Source organism: Anguilla anguilla, chromosome 11 (genome assembly GCF_013347855.1).
Source record: "Anguilla anguilla isolate fAngAng1 chromosome 11, fAngAng1.pri, whole genome shotgun sequence".
Classification (NCBI taxonomy): domain Eukaryota; kingdom Metazoa; phylum Chordata; class Actinopteri; order Anguilliformes; family Anguillidae; genus Anguilla; species Anguilla anguilla.
The window spans coordinates 35,848,740-35,873,785 of NC_049211.1; the positions used below are offsets into that span (position 1 = coordinate 35,848,740).

At 48.7% G+C, this 25,046-nt stretch overlaps 1 protein-coding gene across 6 annotated transcripts in view; it reads right to left on the reverse strand.

Moving 5' to 3' along the window:
• fmnl3 (formin-like 3) overlaps positions 1–25,046 on the reverse strand; it is a 49,377-nt gene that overhangs the window by 5,316 nt on the left and 19,015 nt on the right. For 5 of the 6 annotated variants that reach the window (XM_035382465.1, XM_035382464.1, XM_035382461.1 and 2 more), the window contains exons 2-24: positions 24,934–25,017; positions 24,715–24,795; positions 24,371–24,447; positions 17,444–17,527; positions 16,650–16,796; positions 13,793–13,901; positions 12,816–12,892; positions 10,977–11,070; positions 9,107–9,181; positions 8,868–8,978; positions 8,260–8,409; positions 7,342–7,443; positions 6,424–6,766; positions 5,812–5,901; positions 5,378–5,502; positions 4,211–4,413; positions 3,442–3,676; positions 2,929–2,997; positions 2,696–2,776; positions 1,516–1,645; positions 1,100–1,260; positions 729–830; positions 225–317 (exon numbers count right to left, since the gene is read on the reverse strand). In XM_035382465.1, the coding sequence (XP_035238356.1) occupies positions 225–317; positions 729–830; positions 1,100–1,260; positions 1,516–1,645; positions 2,696–2,776; positions 2,929–2,997; positions 3,442–3,676; positions 4,211–4,413; positions 5,378–5,502; positions 5,812–5,901; positions 6,424–6,766; positions 7,342–7,443; positions 8,260–8,409; positions 8,868–8,978; positions 9,107–9,181; positions 10,977–11,070; positions 12,816–12,892; positions 13,793–13,901; positions 16,650–16,796; positions 17,444–17,527; positions 24,371–24,447; positions 24,715–24,795; positions 24,934–25,017 (2,823 nt within the window). The remainder of the gene's footprint in view (positions 1–224; positions 318–728; positions 831–1,099; positions 1,261–1,515; positions 1,646–2,695; positions 2,777–2,928; positions 2,998–3,441; positions 3,677–4,210; positions 4,414–5,377; positions 5,503–5,811; positions 5,902–6,423; positions 6,767–7,341; positions 7,444–8,259; positions 8,410–8,867; positions 8,979–9,106; positions 9,182–10,976; positions 11,071–12,815; positions 12,893–13,792; positions 13,902–16,649; positions 16,797–17,443; positions 17,528–24,370; positions 24,448–24,714; positions 24,796–24,933; positions 25,018–25,046) is intronic. The other variant, XM_035382462.1, reaches the window with a different exon arrangement.

Below are 25,046 nucleotides of genomic sequence, written 5' to 3' on the forward strand. Positions count from 1 at the left end.
TGGTGGGGCAGCGGGGGGCAGTGTGGGGCAGGGCGGGGCGGGGCAGTGTGGGGCAGGGTGGGGCGCAGCAGTGTGGGGCCTGGTGGGGCAGCGGGGGGCAGTGTGGGGCAGGGCGGGGCGGAGCAGTGTGGGGCAGTGTGGGGCGCAGCAGTATGGGGCCTGGTGGGGCAGCGGGGGGCAGTGTGGGGCAGGGCGGGGCGGAGCAGGGCAGGGCTGGTGCTCACCTTGGGGTCTTGCTGCTTGGCCTCCTGAGCGAGGAGTTTCTCCCTCATGGCCTCCTCCTGTTTCTTCTTCTGTTCATTATCCTCCACTGCTTCCTGAGGAGAGAAAATGTCACAACATTGTCTGAGTCAGTCAGAGAGCCAGAGAGCATCAGGCCTGGCCTGAGTCATACAGGCAGCTGTGAGTTACAGAACTGAGTACGATAATGTGTATAAGAGTCACAGATACCACAGGAGTGACCCCCCCCTGCACATTAACCAGAGAAAGAAGTGGGACACACAGCCGCTGTAGCTGCAGACCTCCCGGAGCAAACTGCAGAACAATGTCAGGAAGAGTGGCAGGAAATGCAGGTCCAGCTGCGGCTTTCCTGTCACTGGGCGGTTCCGGATCCACAGCGTGTCCGTTGACTAAAATCTGGGAGCCGTGCGCCTTCTGTGTCGCTGCACAACATCTGTGCACAGCGCCATGGGGCGGAGCCTGAGGGGCACGGGGGCGTGGCCACTCACCTTGTAAGCCCTGATGAAGCGCACAAACACCGGGAAGAACACCGAGGGAGGCGTGGTCTTGGCGCTCTCGCCGAAGTAGTTGACCACATCGTTGAAAGCCTCCTGCAAGTGTGAGAAAACAAGGGACATTTTTAGTTCAGCAGGGAACGGATCGCGAGTGTGCTACGATTGGCTGAACTGTGCTGGAGAATGTGCTGTGATTGGCAGAGGTTGGATGCATGCGCTGTGACCACCTATGGTAGACAAGAGTGCTATGATTGGGCACAGCTGGCAGCAGAGGCCTTAGCTTTGATTAGCCGGGGCATGAGAGAGAGAGCGTTGTGATTGGCCAGGGCTGATGGAGAGTGTGCTATGATTGGCTGGGTCAGCACCTCAGCGGTCTTGGCATCCTTCTGCACTTTGTCCAGCTGGGGGTCGCTGGAGTGGAGGAAGCCTTTGAGCACGGGGTGGTCATGCAGCCTGCACTCCTTCCGGATCAGATCCATCCCCTTCCCCAGCTCCCGAACGTCCAACAGCACGTTCTCCAGGGACACTGAGTGCAGTTTCAGAAACATTATTCAATTTTTTAAAATAAGATTTTCCCATTTTTGAATGCCCGGCTGTGTTTATAGTCCCTGTAAGGTGAGGAAGCTCTGAGGGACAATGGCCACTACCCCAACCCTCCAGCCTCTGGCCCCTCCCCCCTAACCTGCAGCAGCCTTCTTTGGCCACTCCCCCCAACCTACATCAACCTTCTCTGGCCCCTCCCCCTAACCTAGAGTAGCCCTCTCTGGCCCCTCCCCCTAACCTGCAGCAGCCTTGTCCACAAAGTGCAGCTCGTTGTAGAAGTTGGCCAGATCGGAGTACTTCTCCTTGACGATGAGGGCGATGTAGTGCAAGAGTGTCATCTTCCTGTCTGTCGACTTGGTGTCCAGCAGCTGCAGAGAGAAGGATTGTGTTGCTTTGTTAAACAGTGGAAAAAGTTTAACCGCCTTCGAGCCCTTTTAACTACAGAGCACGCCTCATTAAACATGTTTAATTTTTCAGAGAAAGGCATTTTAAACACATCTGTGCTGTACTGTCTCAGAATGGTGACCAAAAGGGTCTTTAAGAAAGCCCAAAGAACCTTTGATGGTTACGCAACACTTTCAATTGGGAGGAGACAGAAACTAATCAAAAAATATTTTAAAACTAGCCAAGTATGTAAAAGTACATGAAGCAACATTCACTGTAATGTTCTACTCAAAGTTTAGGAGAGAGTGCACAACAGTGTGAAGGGATTTTGGGCCAAACCCAAGTTAGCTTAGCCTGTGTTTGGTTAGTGTGGAAGCTAATATGCAAACAAACATGAACCTGTTCACACCGCTTATGTGAATCAGTACTGCCATGCTAATAGTAATACTGCTTACAGGAACAGTGTAGTCTGCCACAGTTCTTTTAACACAACACAGCATAGCATAACATGAACAGGCCATTCAACCCAACAATGCTCATCATTTTCTTAGCACTATAGGATATCGAGTGCTCATCGTTTACCCACAAACTAGACAGTATCCAGCACCATATGAAGCCTGATCTTGAAAGTTTCTTCTACTATTATGACCTGGCAAGCTATTCCACACAGTGGCTACTCTCTGTGGGAAAAAATACCTCCTATCTGAGCAAAATTTACTGTACCTTTTGCTAATTTTCGTACTATGAACAGAACCTGATCCTGAAGAATCTTGTGTAGTTCACTTTGTTAATCCCTTGTATAAATTTAAAAGCCACAAACAAATCACCCCTAAGTGTCCTTTTACTAAGCTTGAAGAGATTAAGCATCGTCTTTCCTCATAGCTTATAACTTTCATACCAGGAAAAAACTTATGAGGAAGACTTAAGATGCTTAGTGGTTTATCAAGCATGCTTTTAACGGTCCACGAAGGTGTCCAAGTGAAAAGGTTTGGCCGTTATTGAAGCAAAGCGCCTTCCGGTTAGTGGGAACTTACCAGATCCAGGCTCTGTAGTTTAAACCCATAAACGGACCCTCTTCTGCTGCTGTTCATGTAATTCCCCAGGGCTAAAATGATCTACAAAGATGGAGAGGACACAGGGGTAATGCCGCTTCACCCATTTCACTTCGAATGAACAACACAAGACATGCAATGACATAAAAACATACATTCTAAAAGTGGAGAACATGTTTGGGGGGTTGGGGGAGGGGTAAACAGGAGGAGCTCACCTCCAGCACTCTCTTCAGTTTGGGGGAGGACTTGACTGAGGCTGAGGCAGCGATAATGGCGTTCAGTTGCTGGGGGGGGGGGGGGGGGGAACAGGATTGAAGTAAGTATGCACTTATTCAAAGTTCTGAGAAATTAAGCACATTACTGATGGACGCATGACACACAGAGAGATCACAGAGATCAATTCCTCGGGCTGAAAGCTTTTCGACGAGATGGAAAGAGAGAGAGACAGAGTGAGAGAGAAAGAGTGAGAGACAGAGAGAGAGAGAGAGAGAGAGAGAGAGAGAAAGTGAGCGAGAGAGAAATAGTGAGGGACAGAGTGCGAGAGAAAGAGTGAGTGAGAGAAAGAGTGAGGGACAGTGCGAGAGAAAGGGTGAGTGAGAGAGAGAGAAAGAGAGTGAGGGACAGAGTGCGAGAGAAAGAGTGAGTGAAAGAGAGAGAGAGAGAGAGTGAGGGACAGAACGCGAGAGAAAAAGAGCGAGAGAGAGAGAGGAATTGAGAGAGGCACTCACAGGCGTGAGCATGCCGACGTTGTCGGTGAAGTTGCCCACGAAGGTGATGATGCTCATGCGCTGGGTGAGGCGCTCGATCTTGCTGAAGAGCAGCATGAAGCGGTCCTCCTCGGCCAGCTGGTCCAGCGGCCGCCGCTCCCGCTCGTACCCCCGCAGCAGCTTGCTCTCCGCCTCCGTGGGCAGGAACCGCGTCAGGCACTCCACAAAGTCCACCGGCAGCGCCTTCAGGTCGAACCTGCAGGGAGGGGGAGGGGGAGGGGGAGGGGCCCGGCACAGCCACCCACCCACAGGAAGGAACACACCGGAAATACAGACATAATACATTAGCGATACATATTAGCACTGAATGAGCAATTACAACACCTAATATGTTGTGAATTATAACATTTTTTGCAGCTTTCAGACATTCCTACAGGGTGGCAGTGTAGTATAACGGGTAAGAAGCTGGTCTTGTAACCTAAGGGTCACGGGTTCGATTCCTGGGTAGGACACTGCCATTGTACCCTCGAGCAAGGTACTTAACCCGCATTGCTTTAGTGTATATCCAGCTGTGTAAGTGAATGCAATGTAAATGCTATGTAAAAATTGTGTACGTCGCTCTGGATAAGAGCGTCTGCTAAACGACTGTAAACTCCAATGTTTAAAGAAATACACTGCTGTAAATATACTTTCAGAATCACATTTTTGAAAGGTCCACGTATTTAAATATATTCCATCTGTGCAAGGGGAAGAGGCCCGGGGGGGGGAAGCGGGGGGGTTTGGGACGTACGTCTGGATGGCCCTGCAGATCTCCTCGCTGCTCTTGTTGGCCTTGCGGAGCGTGATGGCCAGGTTCTTGGAGCGGTTGGCGTCCAGCAGGGTCACCTTGTTCGCCGCCTTCTGGGACACTTTGGTCTTGGGGCCCGAGAGGTCGATCACGGGCCCCTGGGCCCGCGTCTTGAACAGCTCCTCAAACTTATCCAGGTCCAGCTCCTGGGAGGCACACACACGCGCGCCAGTGAGTGAATAATGCAGAATTCTGCATTTTTACACAGAAAGAAGGCTAAATGCATAGAAACAAGACCAGGTCAAAACCTAGTATATGGCTGGACCTAACACGTGATCCGGCCGACCAATGGTGTAACTTCATAACTCGGCCGACCAATGGTGTAACTTCATCACTCACTCAGTCACTCAGTCACAGACATTCACGTTTGTAGGGCTGGCCCCGCAGTTGTGGTCCAGCCAAAAATACACTGCATTCTATAATTTTACATATTCCAAAATCTTTTTTTAAAGATCACAACAGGCGTTGACCCAGACTTGAACCACAACCAAATAATTAATCCCGTTTCTTTGGTTGAATTGTCTTTCCATGTCTAACATTCATGTTGTTTATTGAGCATAATGTTTATGCAGCCCTTGGTAACATTGCCAGATACGAAGAGAAAGTTGCTTCACTTGAATGAAAAGTCAAAAACGTAATGTCACACTCTAGCTAGCTTGCTCTAGTAAATAAAAAAATCACTCCTAGGGCAATTTTTTTAATATTATTAGTCTGTGTGGCAAAAATGTGTTTTGATCATAACCTAGATCAGTATCTTCAAGGAGGAAAAAGCCGCACTTCAATGCAAAGTTTCATATTCCAAAATGATTCAGAGGGCAGATTCAGTAAACTATTTATTAAAGAAATTGTTCCATAAATAAATGGTGTTGGTTAAGGATGCTTTATCCAGGAGCATTCCTGCTTTTGTTCAGCTGTGGCTGGCAGAAAGATTTCCAGAACGTCCTACACGGAAAATCGACTCTGTTCGGCTCTGTTCGCGCTCGAAGCTGACAAGGAAAACCGTCGGAACGTCAATGGGTTCAGACGCACGTCTGCAAAGGGCCTATGAGGAATATTCCCCCAGAATTCCACACAGGAAGCAGGAGAAGAGGACGAATGGGGGCCTCTCACCTCCAGAACGCGCTCGTCGTCGATCTCGGTGAAGACGGTGCCGTTGATCTGGTTGGGTTTAAGTGCGGTCCAGTTCAACACCGGCAGGCGGAATTTGGTCTTGATGGGCTTCTTTATCCTGATGGCTGCACGGCGACCCGAACGAGCCACAGACGAGCCGTAGAGGAGTCACAGCAGAGTCACAGACGAGTCACAGACGAGTCACAGACGAGCCGTAGAGGAGTCACAGCAGAGTCACAGACGAGCCACAGACGAGCCGTAGAGGAGTCACAGCAGAGTCACAGATGAGTCACAGAATAGGAGAGATTCGATTAGGAGAGATCAGGGCTTTCACATTGGATCTCTGAAATGTTCTTGATATCTAGCTGTGTCTATACAGAACTGTGCATTGTATTCTTCCACATACGAAGATCAAGCTCGTTTTAAGCACTCACCCGATAGGCCGACGCTGAGGATGACGGACGGCAGCATCCCTGGCAAAGGCGGGGCCAAAGGAGGAGGGGGTGGAATTGGTATGAAGTCCCCTGCATGTGTCAATCAAATCAAATATTAAATGTATGTCGTACAGACAACATTCCATTTAAAAATGTATGAATTTATCAATGTACAATTGTACAAATGTGCCTGTCACACAGTAAGCTTCCGGGTTACATAGAAGTGAAAACAAACATATTTCACGAGGGCGAACCCCTCTGCAATAGCAGAGGTCTACAATGAACGGTGCATTATTTTACAGGCTCTGGCTCCAGCTGTTTCCTGGAGGGGATCTACAGTGGAACACAAAAGGAAAGTCTCCATTTTCTTCTCTTCCTGTCAGCTAACACAGCTAGCCCTGGCCACCTGGCCGCAGAGTAACGGACTCCAACGGCCACAGACACAGCCCAGACCACACCACCCTCTACAGCCAGGGGGAAACAGCAGCAAGCTGTCAATCACTCATCTGAACCAATCAGAACACTCCAATCTCACATAACCTAAAAAACCTAAAAACATACATTTAGCTTCACAAATCCCCATTCTCCCATCACCGACCCAAACCCCCGTACCTGAGGCTGAGGGCAGGGGAGGAGGGGGCGGTGGGGGCGGAGGCGGGGGCGGCGCCGGGGGTTCGGGGGCGGCGACGGAGGGGTCGGCGACAGCTCCGGGCGCCAAAGCCGGCTGCCCCGCGCCGCCAAGGGGCTCCCCGGCGACGCCCGGGACTCCGCCCCCGGCGCCCAGGGCCTCGATGGCGATGTCCCCGTCGGGCCGCTTGCTCAGGCGGATGGAGCCCTGCTGCTCCAGCTCCTGCAGCCGCCGCTCGATGCCGCGCTGCCGCTGGAAGGCCGCGTCCTTCTCCCTGATCACCCGCCGCAGCGTCTGCACCTGCGTGCTGGTCGACTCGTACGTCTCCTGATACGGCCACCGGAGGGCGACATAGAGCACAGTTAAAAAAAACAAAAAAACACAGCACCGCGAGAGAAGAAAGAAGAGTTTTTTTTTTTTTCTTCACTTGGGCATTAGGAGAAATATGAGGCTCCGGCTGACGACTGGCAGGTCGACAAGAACAAAGAGGGCAAAATGGGTGAAAACTGTGGAAATAGCAGTAAAAGAGAAAGCTTTTTTCGTAACGTGAGCAGAAGGGATCTCGGATGCGTAGCTAGCGCTGATGCTGTACCGGATACTGGGTGCTATACAATCAGTATTTACATTGCATTACAGGCATTTAGCAGACGCTCTTATCCAGAGCGACTTACACAACTTTTTTTTTTTTTACCGTAGCATTTACACTGTATCCATTTATACAGCTGGATATATACTGAAGCAATTCAGGTTAAGTGCCTTGCTCAAGGGTACAACGGCAGTGTCCTACCGGGGAATCGAACCTGCGACCTTTGGGTTACAAGACCAACTCCTTAGCCATTATACTACACTGCTGCCTATATTGGGTATTGAGGCTATCGGCCTGATAGCCGTTCTGCACCCACCTTGACAGCGATCAGTTCCTTGTCCTTACGCAGGAGCATCTTTTCCAGGTCAGCCACCTTCATGACGGACTCATTCTCCAAGTCCAGCAGCTTCTCTGTCAGCTGTCAAGAGGACAGGGAGAGGAGGAGGAGAAGGAGAGAAGACGAGAAAACAGGAGGCACTCATTTAGAAGGGGAGAGGGCGGACGGAAGGAAAGTGAAGTGAAGGGAGGAGGCGGATAAAAGAAATGGATCCTGGTCCAGCGCTTAAATGCCAGCTTCCCCTCTCTTCACTCTCTCACTCTCTCTCCCTCTGCTGCATCAATAAGAAATGAGATATGCCCAGCAGGATGACACAGCAAACAGAGGAGAAGTGAAAGCCTGCCTCCAGCCCTGGGAAAGCGAAGCTCGCAAAACCATCCAGAATTTTCTGGGGTCCCCTATTATCCCCAGTCATTCCTACACCCTGAGTCTGTCTGCTGAGCTTTGGACTTTCAATTTACAGGGACAGAAACCCAAAAGAGGAGGGAGGGAGGGAGGGAGGGAGAGAAAGAGAGAGAGAGAGAGAGAGAGAGAGAGAGAGAGAAGCCTGCAGACAGAGAATCCATCTGATTGTATGCCTCCATCTACGTCCACCAAAAGTGTCTTGTGTTTGTGTGGTCCTGCGATAGCAAATCAAATGGCAAGCACACCCAGTAACACTGTGCCCAAAACTCTGGGGACCGGTCCTTTCTGTGCACACCCTTTCCCTGAGGCTGGCCACAGCAGGCCAGCCCCGGGGAGATATACGGGCAGGACTCGGCCACGGTGCGATGGAAGGCACAGAGCATATCTGTACATGATCCGATTCACATTCGCTACGGTTCCTCTGGGCGGTGAGAGAAAGGGAGACGGACAGAGAGGAGGACATGGCACCACCGTGTGGATGGGAGGTCTTACGTGGGAGAGGTGCTCCTCCAGCTCCTCCACCTTCTCCAGGGCCACGTTCTTGGTCTCCGCGTCCTCCAGCAGGCCCCCCACGTCGAACACGTTGTCCAGGTACGCCTGGATCTGCACCTGGAGCTTGTCGCTCTCTGTATGTCTGGATTTCTGCAAGGGAAGGCAAAGACCCAGAGACTCACCGATGTGAACCAATCACAGTGCTCCTGCTATGGTGAGCAACATCTTCTGATTGGTTTATATGAGTCAGTTCTCACCCATGAAACAGAGCTCTTCTGACTAGGGCAGGCATTTTGTAGTCCATCTGGCCACTGAGTGGCACCAGTGCAATTTTTATCTATTTTATCTCTGAATTAAGCTTTTGTTGTCTTTTCTTGGACCAGCTTTTATTATTTGACATTCACAATGTTCTAAATGAAAGTCATATTTACAAAAAATATTAACTGTTGAAAAATGTTGAAAAATAGAATGCTGAATGGGTTTATTTGAACTAAAGGAAAAAAAAATAACTTTTGCTACTAAGGGTTCTGCTGTCTGATTGGCTTATTCAACGCAAACAGCACATTGGCTTCCTTAATGTGTGGGTGGGTGGGGCATGGTGACCTCACCTCCAGGAAGTCGTCTAAGCCCAGCTTGGTGAACTCGTATTGGAGGTGGACTCGAAAGTTCATGTCCTCCACCGAATGGACCACGATATTGATGAACTGCATGCAGGCAACCTGGGTGACACAGACACGGACACAGACACACACCAGAATGTATTGTAGATGGTCAAAAACTGCAGCATTTCTGTCCTTGAAATAGCTCATTTCAAATGTTGTAAGTGCCAAATTCAAGGGTTCCTCACCATGAAGTCAATATTCCCATCCTCACAGCGAAAGTACTCCATCAGCTTCTCAAAGCGATGCTTCTCCTTGCACACCTGAGAGAGAGAAGAGCAGTGGGCATCACACCTGCCACCCCAAAATCGCTGCCATGCCATTGGCCAGGAGGTCAAATCTCTGCCATGCCATTGGCCAGGAGGTCACATCTCTGACATGCCATTGGCCAGGAAGTCAAATCTCTGCCATGCCATTGGCCAGGAGGTCAAATCTCTGCTATGCCATTGGCCAGGAGGTCAAATCTCTGCTATGCCATTGGCCAGGAGGTCAAATCTCTGCTATGCCATTGGCCAGGAGGTCAATTCTCTGCCATGCCACTGGCGAGAAGTTCCAATCTCTGCCATGCCTTTGGCCAGGAGGCCACAGGAAAGGGACATTGATAGGTAGTTCTGATGTTCTCACAGATCCACAAAACCTTTCCCATAGTGTCAGTCCTGCAACAAAAACCCTCAAGACATTTTGCTTTAGCACCGTAAAATACAGCAGCCCCAGATCAGAGCACATACTAATACAGAGAAAAACAAAAACACACCATCAATCTAACAAAACAAAACATTCACAGCATCTTGGTTCATTCAGAAACAGTCACTGTATATACATTTGCTGATCATGTTGATGGCAAAATTTTCTTCTCAGATTCAGTGGCTCTAAAATGAAAAGGATTTTTTTTTTTTCAATTAATGTCCACAGGCTCAATTCAGCCCTAGTTAGTAACTAAACTGACCAATCACTCTCCATTTCTCTCTTTCACTCTCTCTCAATCTCCCTCTCACACACACATATACACATTCACCTCTAGACAGACACACACACACATACACATCCACCTACACACAGACATACATACATACACAGACACACACAGACACACACACACACACCACTTCATAACAATGGTCCACCATCTGGCTGTTTTTTTCCTCCTCCCTGATTGACTATTGTGGCTCCTAGGAGCTTTGGTGGTGGAGTAATCTCACACTTCCTGTGTTTAAAAGACTGCTCAGGCCATAATGGCAACGCTATGATCCTCCTTCTTTAACCTCCCCCAAGGCCCAAGGTCAGCTCACATATGCTGGCTTAGTCAAGCAGGCCCTACCCCCAACACGCGCACGCACACAATCACACATACACACACACACACACACATATACATGCATACAGTATACATGCACACACGTGCTCGCACACACACACATACATACAGTATACATGCACACATGTGCACACACACACACACACACACACACACACACACAAATAGGTTCAAGCAGGTAATCAGCTCCCCATTTCCCATGGCACCAGCCAATCAGCCACCGCCATGTGATTACACAGCAGAACAAAGCACAGGCAAGACTGGAACCAGCAACTCCAAAATCACGTAGCCATCATTTACAGGCAGGCTGTTGATCCAGCTGTGTCATCAGGAGCCAGGAGCATTGTGGGATAGGTCTTGTCAGGGTCAGGAAGCAGGAGCATTATGGGATAGGTCTGGCAAGGGTCAGGAGTCAGGAGCATTATGGGATAGGTATGGTCAGGGTCAGGAGGCAGGAGAGGAGCATTATGGGATGGGTCTAGTCAGGGTTTAGGAGGCAGGAGCATTATGGGATGGGTCTGGCCAGGGTCAGGAGTCAGGAGCATTATGGGATGGGTATGGTCAGGGTCAGGAGGCAGGAGCATTATGGGATGGGTCTGGTCAGGAGGCAGGAGCATTATGGGATGGGTATGGTCAGGGTCAGGAGCATTATGGGATGGGTATGATCAGGGTCAGGAGCATTATGGGATGGGTCTGGTCAGGAGGCAGGAGCATTATGGGATGGGTATGGTCAGGGTCAGTACCTCTTTGAAGTTGTCGAACGCGGACAGAATGATCTCGTGTCCCCCCCTGACCAGACACACTGCAGCCAGCAGCTCCAGCACCAGAGCTTTCGTCCTAAAAAAAACAAATAAAAGCCATGAGAACACCGCTGCTCGGCAACAGCGTATCACTTTCAAACGGGAGAGTAATTACAGACCATTTACACCCAGAATCTCCAATTACACACAGAGTCTGGGGGAGAGGTTAGGCACACAGATATCCTGTCACATGTGTGTAGGGGGGTGAGGTGGGGTGGGGGGGTCATATGTAGGTCTGTTATATGTGTATGTAGGGGGGTGGGGCTTCATAAGCAGGTCTGTTTTATGTGTGTGTAGGGGGGTAGGGGGGTGGGGCTTCATAAGCAGGTCTGTTATATGTGTGTGTAGGGGGGTGGGGCTTCATAAGCATGTCTGTTACATGTGTATGTAGGGGGGTGGGGCTTCATAAGCAGGTCTGTTACATGTATGTAGGGTGGGGGGGTGGGGCTTCATAAGCAGGTCTGTTATATCTGTGTGTAGGGGGGTGGGTGGGGGGGTTCGTTTTTAAGCAGGTCTGTAACACCCTGATCTGCTCCCCCAGATTAGCAGCTATGACCTCTGAAAAAGTCTGGTCAGACACCTGCTGAGGCCAGAAAACCCCACTGTTACTGTGCCATCACGGTGCCTCTAAAGGTCTCTCAACACTGTTAGTGTTTAACGTGGCATAACTGCATATTACGCACATGCACTATATAACCCTAACCCTAACTCATGCGACCGTGCTTTACCGTTACCATTTCTGGTGAATGCAGCCATTTACAGCCATGTTCCTCCAAGGCTGCCTTTCAACATTTCTTACACTCTCCATGCCTACAACTGATTGTCAAATAAATTTTATTTTTGAAGCGTGAACACAGCCTAGATTCGCACACACCCCTCCATCATCCAGTACCTCCCCATGACCGTCAGTCTAGTGAAAACTTTATGTAGAGAAACAACCATATCCACCTCAAAGTGGGATTTTATAAATAACTACGTAGTCAAGGTTTTCTGCACAGGCCTCCATTTAAGGTACAATTTGATCGTAAGATCATTTTATAAATAAGGCCCTGGTGTTATTCTCTGCTACAGAGAAATGTGTGTGGGGTCATTCCAATGGGCTGATTTTATCCATCTTCATCTCATTACATTACAGGCATTTAGCAGACGCTCTTATTCAGAGCGACTTACATTGTATCCATTGTATATTAAGTGCCTTGCTCAAGGGCACAACGGCAGTGTGCTACCGGGGAATCGAACCTGCGACATTTAGGTTAGAAGACCAACTCCTTAGCAATTATACTATCCTGCCGCCCCTCCGCAGTTCTCCTCAGTCCGACTCTTCGCCTGACCCCGAAGCCGATCAAGGGGCCGCCATCTTTAAGGACATACCAGTCTGTTGAAGTGCTCCTCAGAGGAGTGAGGAGGCTCCCAAAGAAGACTCGAGCGAGGACGTTAGGGGGGCATTGGGGGGGCGTCTTTTTTCAGAACGCGTGACCTATAAACGATCGACCTGTGGATCCGCCTCTCCCCATCTGTCACGTCCGTAACCGACGTGGCTTCAGACTGACCGTGTAAGGACGTTCCGATCGCCTAACACAAGTTCACGCAGCCTCGATTCCTCCGTCCTCGTATCTCATCCTCGCATCCTTTCCTCGCGTCCTCCGTTGGGTGGAGCTAAGGAGGAGCGAGGAAAGGACGCGAGGAAAGGACGCAAGGAGTGAAAATAAGCGACCGGAATGACTGACGGCTGAGGCAGCTCCGCCCGTTTTGGGGTCGACGGGGTGGAGGCCGGGCCCTCACCTGGAGCTCTTGTTGTTCAGGCTGAGGGCGATCTCATTGACGGCGTGGGCGTGGGACATGACCAGGTTGAATCCGTACTAGAAAGGGTGGAGGAAAACAAACGACACATCTTAAGTTTATGGTTATTACATTACATTACAGGTATTTAGCAGACGCTCTTATCCAGAGCGACGTACAACAAGTGCATCAGTTGTGCACTTGTTATGACACAACAGGTTACAGACACAACTTTATCAAATCATTAATTGTGAATCCACTTAACAAATACATTTAAACACTGTAATACTCTACAACAACGAACACAAACACCATGTACTTTGCGCAGTCCCGTTTTTTTGTTTTTGCAAAAATTGTAGGCATTATCAGAAAACACAAAGACCGTAGTGATTTTTGAGAGACAGTTCCTCCAGGATCCACAGGGGGGAGCTGTGTGAAAACTAGGGATGCACCGATCGATAGGCCACCGATTTTCATCGGCCAGGGAATACTGCAGTCGGCCATCGGCCGATAGTCTGACAAAACCCGATGGTCAGCTCCAATTATGCCTTGTCAGTAAAAAGGAAAAACGGTCTACTGTTTATTTGTAATTCAAGAGGCAGTTTTCATTTGCCTGTCAGATACTAATAAGTGCACTTCATTTTCCATATTCAGTGTTTCAGTGTACAGACCAGATGAGCTGCTTTAAAAAAAAAAAAAAAAAAAGGCGGGGCTCCAATAATGTGTTGGAGGCGGGGCTCCAATAATGGTGTTGGAGGCGGGGCTCCAATAATGATGTTGGAGGCGGGGCTCCAGTAATGGTGTCGGAGGCGGGGCTTCAATAATGGTGTTGGAGGCGGGGCTCCAATAATGGTGTCGGAGGCGGGGCTCCAGTAATGGTGTCAGAGGCGGGGCTCCAGTAATGGTGTCGGAGGCGGGGCTCCAGTAATGGTGTCGGAGGCGGGGCTCCAATAACGGCATCAGGGGGCGGGGCTCTTTACCTGGTAGTTCATGATGGCCCGTAAGCACATGATGCACACGTGTACATCATCCTTCTGGCTGATCAGCCGGGCGTTCTTGATGGCCTTGCTGTTGGTCATCGTGCTATACCTGTGAGAAGAGACATGTCAAGGACAGCCTAGCGGGGTATCCAAGGAGAACCACACGCACAGGGCCTGTTAAACTCTGATCCCCCACTGCACGGGACAGGTCAAGAGGAAGAACATGGACAAGCAATGCATGGATGGATGGATGGACTAACCCCACAAGCCAGGGTTTGGGATGGAGAAAGGAACAAAATGACCAGAAAGCAGTCCACTAAAAATGGCAGTCACAAACAGGCTTTAAATAAAGTTTATTCTTTTTTTTTAATTATTTCTTACGCATTTTTGTCATTTACATGAAGTTCACTTTCTCTATTTCTTGGGCAGCTGTGCTACACTGGAACAAGACTGGAGCCTTTCTCTTACGGCTGGATGAACCTCATGGCCCAGCTCTCTGCACAGTTTGCAAGACCCGCTTAGCGCTCTTTCTCGCCGCGCTTTTCGATGCCAGGAAGTGCGGCCTGTCTCCGAGGGCTGTTTCTGTCGCACGCACACCCTCACCTGACCCGGGTTCTCCGCAGAACCGACAGCAGATCGCAGTGAGCGCCTGTGCGGTTACCGATGCATGCTGGGAAACGGATGCAGACACCGAAGCGTGTCTGTCTGTCTGTCTGTGTGTGTGTGTGTGTGTGACAGAGAGAATGATGGAGGCAAACCATTTCCTGCCCTAGCCACCAAACTGTGGCGTGCACGTCACAGATGGCTTGATGAAGACCGAAAAAGGTTTTCATCTGAGTTCTTCTGCAGAATTACCTGCAGAGAGACTTCCTGCAACAGACCCTGTTATATGACCTTAATTCTGAGCTGAGCAGATGCCTCATCTAGAGCCACTTACTCAGCTTATATTTTGAAATATTATGTATAGTACTGAAGCGGCCTTGTTGTGTACCCTGTTCAGGGTTCATACACTTTTTCACCAATGATTTTCAATGACTTTTCCATGACTTCTCCACAAAATATAACTGAATTTCCATGACCAAAACAAATGACTTCATCTCAGCGGGACGATTTAAAATTATTTATTGTAACACTAAGTAAAATTAGGTCTGCATCTGAAACATATGGTGCCTCTCTAAAACAAATAAACACCAGACAGACACACTGAGATACATTCTTTCATATTTTAGTTCGAATAGTTTAACATTTTTGTCAATGTCTCAAACAGGGCTCGAAATTGCGACCATCTTGGTCGCATATGCTCCCGAAATTTAATCTGTGCGACTTCGAAATATAATTGGGAGCATTTGTGCGAGTGCAAATAATTATTCCGGTGCAACTTTTTTTTTTTTTTTCTCAGTCGAACGTCTCTTCCTCTGTACATTCGCTAGTTAGTCAGTATGTGCCTTGTGAGCTGACGGTGACCCTTCTAACCAATCGTGAGCTTGACATTCTTACCTTTAATGCTGATTTAAAATTGGTTAATATTAGCCTTTAATCACTCCCTTTTGCAGCACTCCACTGTCACGCGACACAGAGTGCTAATGCGTTTACTTATGTTACCTGAAGACAAACGTTTATGTTCAATTTATTAGCGTTATCGAAAGCTGAAAAGTTGAAGCGAACGATTACGGCATTTCTTTTAAACATTAACGTAGTGTTTTGTGTAGCGACCCGGTTGAAACAGCTCATTTCTCCAATGCAGTTTACTGGCGGTTGATTTAATTAGCGGTAGTAATGTGACGAGAAGCGCTTTGTCGTTTGAGTGCATAACACGCACTTCCTTGAAGAGTCGACACATTTTAGGCGTGACAGTTTAACTGTTACTTGTAAACCGTACTGTTATATTGTCGTTTTTTATCAATAAAAAATCTATTGCATATATTGTTGGTGCTCCTTACATTTTGGTGGGTGCTCCTAACTTTTTGAAATTGGGAGCACCAGTGCTACCAAGTAAAAAAGTTAATTTCGAGCCCTGATATATTATTGAAGCTGCACTTCCCTGGCATATTGTTGGCACAGTAGGGCCTACATTTACTAACTGCTACATTAGCAGAAGCATGTCTGTTGGGCGTGCCTGTAAACAGACTGAGCCAGACCGAATTAACTTCTCACACCACCAAAATACCGCGAAGGTTACGTGCCAATTTACATTTTATTACTATACATACTGTTTTTATGATTGGATTAATTAGCAGTTGTATTTGATGCAACTTTAGCTATATTTCCATTACTTTTCAAAAAATATTATTTTCCATAACTTTTCCAGGGCCTGGAAATTGCATTTTAAATTTCAATGACTTTTCCAGGTTTTTCATAACTGTACGAACCCTGCCTGTTGCTCAAAGGTACAATGCAGTGCTTTGAAGATTTGAACCTGCAACCACTCATAACTATAACCACAAACTGCAATAACATTCCACCTTTTCATAATCGGAGTGTGTGATTGGCTGTCCTGCATTCCATGTTTTTTTCATGAGCATAATGGCTGTGGAATGGAGCTTGGGGGTGTTAGCTTTGGGGGGGGGGGGGGGGAGGTCGGGGGGGCTGGGTCTGTGCAGCTGCAGGGAGGGGGCCTGACACCACAGGATCAAAGGTGGGCGGAGCCGGCAAGGGGGGTGAGGCCACAAACTCCAACTGTCTTGGATAAATTTCACGCGTCCCAAAACCTGCAGGAGCCCAACACTAATCAGCTGCTCCCTGAGCAGACACAGCCCTCCCCTGACGGGGGCGGGGGGGCGAGGGGGCGGGGGTTTAGGGCAGCACGAGCAGCAGAAGCGCAGGGGGGCGTGGCTGGAGGCGGGGCAGCGGTACGTACCGGAGCATGGACTGGTGGGCGGAGCGGGTGAGCGTGTTGCAGAAGGCCTGGCCTTCACTCTGGTGCAGATCCTCCATGGATCTGCTCCAGGACTTGGCCCTCTCCAGAAAGCCCTCCTCACCCTTCTCCAGCCCCTCAAAATCCAACCTGCAATCCCACCGCAGGCGTGCACACACACACACATACGCACACATACACATACACACACACACAGACACACACGGACAGAGCCGCAGAAATGGGGGAAGGGGATTGGTTAGGAAACACAGCATGGCAGAAGGGGGCAGCGTCCCGTGTGCCAATCACAGCTAAGGCTGGCTGAGTATCACAGAGACGTGACACAGGTTTAGTACAGCACAGAACAGCATGGCACTGACACAGTCTATCATAGCACAGGACAGCATCAACACAGCACTGCACAGTGCATCACAGTACAGAACAGCAAAATAAAAAAAAAGATTTGCGGCAAAGCCTGAAAGATTGCAGAGCTGGCTGGCTGACTTGCTTTATCCCGTGCGAATGCAGCAGAAAGCCAGCACCATTCCCCAGATTCACACAAAACCGCCCCTCCTCTGAAGCTCTTCCTCAGCTCACACTAACCAGGGCTTCTCCCCGCAGACCTGACGATCAGCTAAAGCTAAGCTGATCATCAGCTCATCAAGTTGTGACCAGACGATTTTTCCTCTTGGATCATGAAATGCTCTGGCCCAACGCTAGGCCACAGCGGGTTGGCTGCTGGCGCGAGGGGGGGGGGGGGGGGGCGTGGGTGTTTCCACGGAGACGCAGGTACTCACATGACGGCGCACTGGGCGAAAGACAGGTACTCCACCAGCACATCCAGCCCCCTGTTCTCATCGTTGAGGAACTCCCGAACCCACCTGTGGGGACAATGCAGGTGTGAGCGTACTGCCCACGAGACAGCCAGGAGAGGTACCCCCATTATATTACATATTACATTTATTTGGCAGACGCTTTTATCCAAAGCGACGTACAAAAGTGCATGTCATGGTCATTGGACAACTTACAAACACGAGTTCAACAAGGTACGATACTCATTTCGTACAGCTATTTCTAGCCAGGAACACAGTTCAGTTCACACAGTGAACACTATTCTGACCTAACTTATGCCAAGCTCATAAGCTCATAAAATGGACAAACAGGCCGGTAGGTTTGGTAACAGTCATGAGTCTATCAGAATACCGCAGGGGGAATCAAGCAGCACAGATCCGTTACAAAGGACTTTACTACCACGGGTCTGAGACTGAGAACAAAACACAGCAGCCTGAGCTCCACCCCTTTAATAGACACCACCGCTGAGCCAAGCCAAACAAAGACCCCCCTCGCCCTCGCCCTCGCCCCCCCCCCCCCCACTCCCCACCCCCCCCACCTCGAGCTGAGCACGCCCACCAGGTCTGAGTGTGGACCCCTCGGCCCCGAGTGCCAACCCCCAGCCCCCCCAGCACACTTCAGCCCGCCTCTCCCTGCTGGAGCTGGAACTGACTCAGGTGAACGAACAGCTGGCGTCTCAGGCCCCTCTCCCTCTCCTTCTCCCCCTCCCTCCCCCAGCAGGCATGGGCACAGCCCAAAGCCTCAGTGCAGGAGCTGAGTGGACAGGGGGCTATCAGTGCCCCCCCCCACCATAAGCCAAAAAATTCAAAAACTATTAGCCATCTTTCTGCAAACCAAACAGTGACAGCAGAGAATGAGTCAAATCTGACAGTGAGAAACAGTATTTTCATATTTTCATGCAGCAGCAAAAGTGTGTCATCTGAAAATTGCAAAGAACAAAGCAACAAATCCAAAAGAAGATGACTTACGTGACACAGATTATCTGACTGTAAGTGTACAATCAGATATGAAATCAGATAGGAAATGAAAAACACAGAGATCCACAGTGCAGATTTACGACTTTGTTACTGCGAGACCTTGAAACTCTACAGAAGCACACTCAGGACTGAAGAGTCAAATTACACACTAAACCAGGAGTCCATAAACACACAGGTTTCTGGAAACACTGGGGGAAAAATTTGAGTAAATAAAAAAACAGATCCTCTGGCCATCCAAAATAGAGATGTATGGACAAACTGTTTTCAGTCAACGTACAAAAGTACACAACCTGATAAATACAACGAAAACTCCATCCAGAAGGAACCGAAAGAAGCAAAAGAAGGACAATGAGAACCCTATGGACTCTGCCATTACTCAGCAGGACCCTTAAACCTAGTTTCTCTTCTTAGGGCTTGGTATGGGTGCAATCCGTAAGTAATTAAAATTCATCATCTGATTCATAGTTAACTTAATAGCTATAGTGCTATTGGATCTTTGCTCCCTGGTCTGGGACTATGGCTCATAATGTCCAGGTGAATGCACTTCTGTTTCTCCTGTAGTGCAAGTCACTCTGGACATGCTTGTCTGATAACTGAATGTAACCAAATGGCGTTTATGTGAACGGTAACAACGAACACTAAGGTATTTTGCAGCATTATAAATTCAGAACTAATAGGTTTCATTAGTAACCACATTGTCTTGAGCAAAAGTAAAACTGCATATATAAAACAAACCACCATCACACAACAGATCACATCTGCACCCTGCACACCCTAACAGACGAGTCAACCAAAACAAGGCCGCAAAGGTGAGTCTGGAAACCCCCAGCACCCCTCCCCCCCACCCTCCGAAAAATAAAAAAGAAAGAGGCAAAGGCTTGTGAAAAAAACACATCAGGAACGGGTGGAGAGGCAGGGGGATGCAGTGGGTCTTCAGTTTCCTGAAAACCACTGGCGATTCCTCCCAATCCTCCTCTTTCTCCCCCTCCCTCTCTTTCTCAGTCACGTCTCTCTCTCTGTGTGTCTCTCACTCCCCCTCTCCATCCTCAGCTCTTTCCTCTCCCTGTCCCCTTATTGGCCTGTCTGATGGTTATTCTATTTTTGATCACCTAGGCAATCTGTTGAGTAATAACACGGGAAGAGGGCGGAGGGACAAGGTGGGGGGGGGGGTGTGTTGTCTGGGTCAGAGTTTGGCCAACACAATAAACAGCCTGGCTTGTGAGAACTCAATCATTCCTCTCCTGTGTGTGTATGTGTATGTGTGTCTGTGTGTCTGTGTGCAGATGTGTGTGTGTGTGTGTGTGCGTGTGAGAGACTCATGACTAAATGTTCACTGTAAAGGGACACACCTAGACAAACCCGGCTTTCACACAGACACAACGGGATTACATCAGAAGCCCGGCTGATTAAGACAGGGAGGGAAGGAAGGAGAGTGTGAGTGAGCGAGTGAGTGAGTGAGTGAGTGAGTGAGTGAGCGAGTGAGTGAGTGAGTGAGCGAGTGAGTGAGTGAGCAAGTGAGTATGTGAGTGAGTGAGTGAGTGAGTGAGTGAGTGAGTATGTGAGTGAGTATGTGAGTGAGTTAGTGAGTATGTGAGTGAGTGAGTGAGTGAGTGAGTGAGTGAGTGGGTGAGTGAGTGAGAGAGAGAGTGAGTGAGTGGGTGAGTGAGTGAGTGAGTGTGAGTGAGTGAGTATGTGAGTGAGTATGTGAGTGAGTGAGTGAGTGAGTGGGTGGGTGAGTGAGTGAGTGTGTGAGTGAGTGAGTATGTGAGTGTGTGAGTGAGCGAGTGAGTATGTGAGTGAGTGAGTGAGTGAGTGAGTGGGTGAGTGAGAGTGAGTGAGTGGGTGAGTGAGTGAGTGTGTGAGTGAGTGAGTATGTGAGTGAGTGAGTGAGTATGTGAGTGAGTGAGTGAGTATGTGAGTGAGTGAGTGAGTATGTGAGTGAGTGAGTGAGTATGTGAGTGAGTGAGTGAGTATGTGAGTGAGTGAGTGAGTGTGTTTCACTAGCTCCACTGTGAGGCAGCCAGTCTTCCTGCTGCACTGGTGAACACATCACTCAGCTTCCTCTGCCCACAGACACAGTAAGGTGTTTCTCTCACAACCAAAAAACAAACAATACAGCCCATTTCCTCCTGGTGCTCCCATGCTGGGTAGGGCCTGCTCTCTCTCTCTCCCCCTATCTGCTCTCTCCCTCTTTTTTTTGCTTGGTTTTTGTTTGTATCGCAGTAAGTAACGTAATTCTGTTAGTGCTGTTTCATAATTTGGTTGACTCTAATTTGTTCTGGGGTTATGGTGCTGTCCTGAGGCTGCTTGCTGTTGGTGGATGTTAGTGTTAGTCTGCTTCTATTTCCATGGGGCTCCGGCCTGTTTCCTTGCCCTGAGTCCACAGGATCACTCTGCCCTGTCCCTCGCTCCACGGTCACGGACCGCTTCAGCCCTGTTCCTCCCCTGCCCATGCCTAGACACAGCCTGGAGCTCCAGATCCATCACCCGGCCCCTCTAAACAGCACTATACCAAACTGTACAATTTGGCCTTCTATTATTCCTGTAAGCAATTACATCGACTGCAACCTGCTTTTATTTGCTGCGATCGATCCCGAGCAGCACTTCTGCTACATTCAATTCTACTGCTACTTTACACCAGGCTGGCCAGTGGAGGATGGACTCCCCCTCTATAGCCAGGTTCCTCTCCAGATTTCTTCCCATCAGGAAGTTTTTTCTTACCACCGTTAAAGGCTTTTCCCCCCACTGGGAGTTTTTTTTACCTAGTGTAGTTGCTATTTGGGGGTTCAGGCTTGGTGTTTGCTCCGTTTGCTCTTTTGGCTCCGTCTCTCGCCTTGCTACTCTGTGAAAGGCACTGCATTGAAACGGAATTGAAAAACTGAACAGTGCTGTCAGCCTCAGGGTCAGCCGCATGAGGACAATGTTTTTTTGGTTTTCTTCATTATTTGCGAAACGGATCCAGATTTTAATGACCTTTTTGCAGGTCAGTTAGAGTGGATAACAGTCTAATTCTGCTCTGCATGCATTGCTTGTTGTTTTTCTTTTTTTAAAAATAAATCTTATAGTACATTTTTGCTGAAAATGATTTCAAATGGGTCTTTGTCCCTTTTTGTAAAAAATCTGTATATGTGAGCGGACCGCATACCTCTCTGGCATAGAATGCAGAATGCAACGGGATGAGAGTAAAGAACTTTCTTAAGCATAGTTTATTGGTAACTAAATTTGATGTTTTTCTTTATGGTATAAAATGCCCTGAAAGCTTTTTCCTTGAGTTCATTCACTGCCACGTCAAAGCTGCCCATTGAGCTGATTTTTACACCTAGGTAGGCATAGGATGCCCTGTATTAGGCCGGTTGGTGTCTTGTGGTGAAGCAGAAAGAGTTTCCCTGACATTTGAGACTGTATTTAAATGCCATAATTTTCGTTTAGGCCACGTTTTCTGACGGGGCCCGGTTCTGGCAGTAATCCTTTAGCAGATCCAGGCTCCGTTGGAGACTTTGTTTAGTCAGCAGCGATAGGACCAAATCATTTGCGTGTCGCTAGAACTTAACTTTCTGTCAGTGAGCCCAGGAGCAGCAGACTGAACAACAACGATGCCAATTCATCACCATGGGGCACAAACTGCAGCCCTTTCTCGCTCCACACTTCTGGTGGAAGACATTTGTTACTTCATGCCAAATTTTTAATCCACATTTATTGCATATGTCGATTTTATTATGACAGGCCTTTTTCACCCTGGGCGGCACAGTGGTGCAGTGGGTAGCACTATCGCCTCACAGCAAGAGGTCATGGGTTCGAATCTCGGCTTGGGGCCTTTCTGTGTAGAGTTCGCATGTTCTCCCCGTGTCCGCATGGGTTTCCTCCAGGTACTCCAGTTTCTTCCCTCAGTCCAAAGACATGCAGGTAGGCCGATTGGAGACCCTAAATTGCCCATAAGTATGTGCGAAGGGTGTGTGTGGCCTGCGATAGATTGGCGGTCTGTCCAGGGTGTATTCCTGCTTCTCGCCCAATGCACACTGCGATAGGGTCCAGCACCCCCTGCGACCCTGCTCAGGACAAGCGGGTATAGATGATGGATGGATGGATTTCACACCCTACACTAGCTTAAATGATTTTCTAAATCATTCCATCATGCCAAATTTAATCAAACATTTTCTAGAAATCTATGAAACATTTCTATTTTTTTTTTTTTGCCCTTTTTTGTTTATTACTGTGAAAATATGAGCAGTTGTGTGGAGTTTTGGTCATGCAGAAACCAGAGGGAGGGAAAAGAGAAAATGAAGAGAAAATGAGAGGAGACAGAGAGAGAGAAAGAAAGGAAGAAAGGGGGAGGAAGACAGACATAAATTCCACAAAAATGCCAGATATCCAGTAAACAGACACCACTTTACTCGTGGCCATGGCAACCGTGAACACGCCCTAAATTACACTCACCTTCCCGGACAGGGAAGCTCTGTGTGGCCTCAAAAGCATTAAAAGTAAAGCTCAGAGCAATGCAGTAAAGACTTCTCATAACAAATATTCACAAATCTACTAAATGTCCGTCTGGTCCACCTGCACACACTGCATTGGAGTTTAGTTACACCACATTTGGGACGTGTGGGGGTGCATGTCCCACGAAAGTCTCACAAGCTGAATTTTGAAAAATAAATTGAATAAATACGACGGAATACTCCACATACACCTGTAGGGCAGAATCACATTGCTACCACTGACAATGGTAAGTGGACTGCATTTATATAGCGCTTTTATCCAAAGCGCTTTACAATTGATGCCTCTCATTCGCCAGAGCAGTTAGGGGTTAGGTGTCTTGCTCAAGGACACTTCGACATTCACCCAGGGCGGGGTTTGAACCGGCAACCCTCCGACTGACTGCCAGACAATCGCTCTTACCTCCTGAGCTACAATAACCATCAGCGTCTGAAATGAACACCAGCCACCAGCCAAATTTGGATAACTTGTTGGCTGTGGTGGGTGACATTGCCCTAGTCGCCCACCACGTTGGCAGGTGTTTGTTTTTTTTGAATGCGTACAATCAAACGGGCGTGATGAGCCCGGATTGGTCCCCTGGAACGCACGACCAAACGGGTGCGATTACAACTCCGCAGTGGAACGTTCAGCCTCGTGCACGACCTCACAGGGCCAGCAGGCCACGATTACACTGGCCACACCCTTCTGCCGCAAGTCTCTACCGCATCGCAACCTCAAATTAGGTTTGTTTTTAAGATCTCGCCATTCAGACACTAGCACACCTGGCTGCATAGAGACAGCCCAGCTGCAACACAGCTTGCTATGTGCACAGCTGAGACGCAGCTAGGAAATAGCCTATGTAACGATAGTATAGACAGTGACTGCGATGACCGTTTTACAGGTAAACTTCACTGCAATAAAATCAAGCTATACTCCTGCAAATACACTGATTGCCACATACGATTTACCATGATATGATTAAGCATACAGTAAGCATGCATTATGATTATTGTACAGAGGGTCGACAATGCTGTGTTGACATGCAGGCAGCCATGGCAACACATCATTTACATTACGTTACAGGCATTTAGCAGAGCGACTTACACAACATTTACATAGCATTTCACATTGTATCCATTTATACAGCTGGATATATATACCGAAGGTTAAGTACCTTGCTCAAGGGTACAATGACAGTGGCCTACTCAGGAATCGAACCCATGACCCTTCGGTTACAAGCCCAGTTCCTGACCCACTGCCCTACACCGCCGTCATTTTCTACCCTCGGCACAGTGAAAGTAATGTGTACCCAAACAACTCACGCGCTCCCGGGAAGAAATTTGCCTGGTTGACTGATACCGAAACAGGCTATTTCTAAAGAACAGACAGAGGGTTAGGGGAGAGGGTTAGGGTCTTTTATTTTACCCGATGTGATTGGTCCGCAGCGAAATCTCCAGCTCCCGCAGCACCTTGGTGGACTCCTGAACCCGCCGGCGAAATTTCTGGAAGAAAAAAAACCGCAGAGATCAAAGTGAGTTTTGGGGTGACGCCGTCACCCAGCAGAGATGCACAGTCCTTATCACAATGCACATTGCCACGGCAACAGACTGAGAATAAAACATTGTGTTTGAATTTTAAAAATAAGCTTTTAGTCACAAGGGCCACAACGTAGCTTGATCAACAATAAATAAATGGCCTCACTTAAACGGATATGGAAACTGACTACGGTTATATTGCACCACATGATCACGGGTAGGCCACGCCCTCACCTTTCGAGTGACGCCTTGGTCCAGGTAGCCCCGCAGTTTGTGGATGTAAGTGTGGGGCGGGTTCTTCACCTGAAACCTTTCCTAAAAAAAAAATAAAAACACAGACAGAGTAATGTGCCGATGAGAACGGTCTCCGAGGCAACGCTCTCTCTGCGGGCGCGATGGGGGCGCGCGCGGTCACTGCAGGGGCGGGGCGAGGGGCGAGGGGCGGGGCGCTACCTGGTCGCAGATCAGGTCCCACTTCTTCTCGCTGTCATACTGGCGTAGGAGGCGGGCCTTGTCGGGGGGGAGGTTCATCGAGTTCTGAGGAGAGAGAGAGAGAGAGAGAGAGA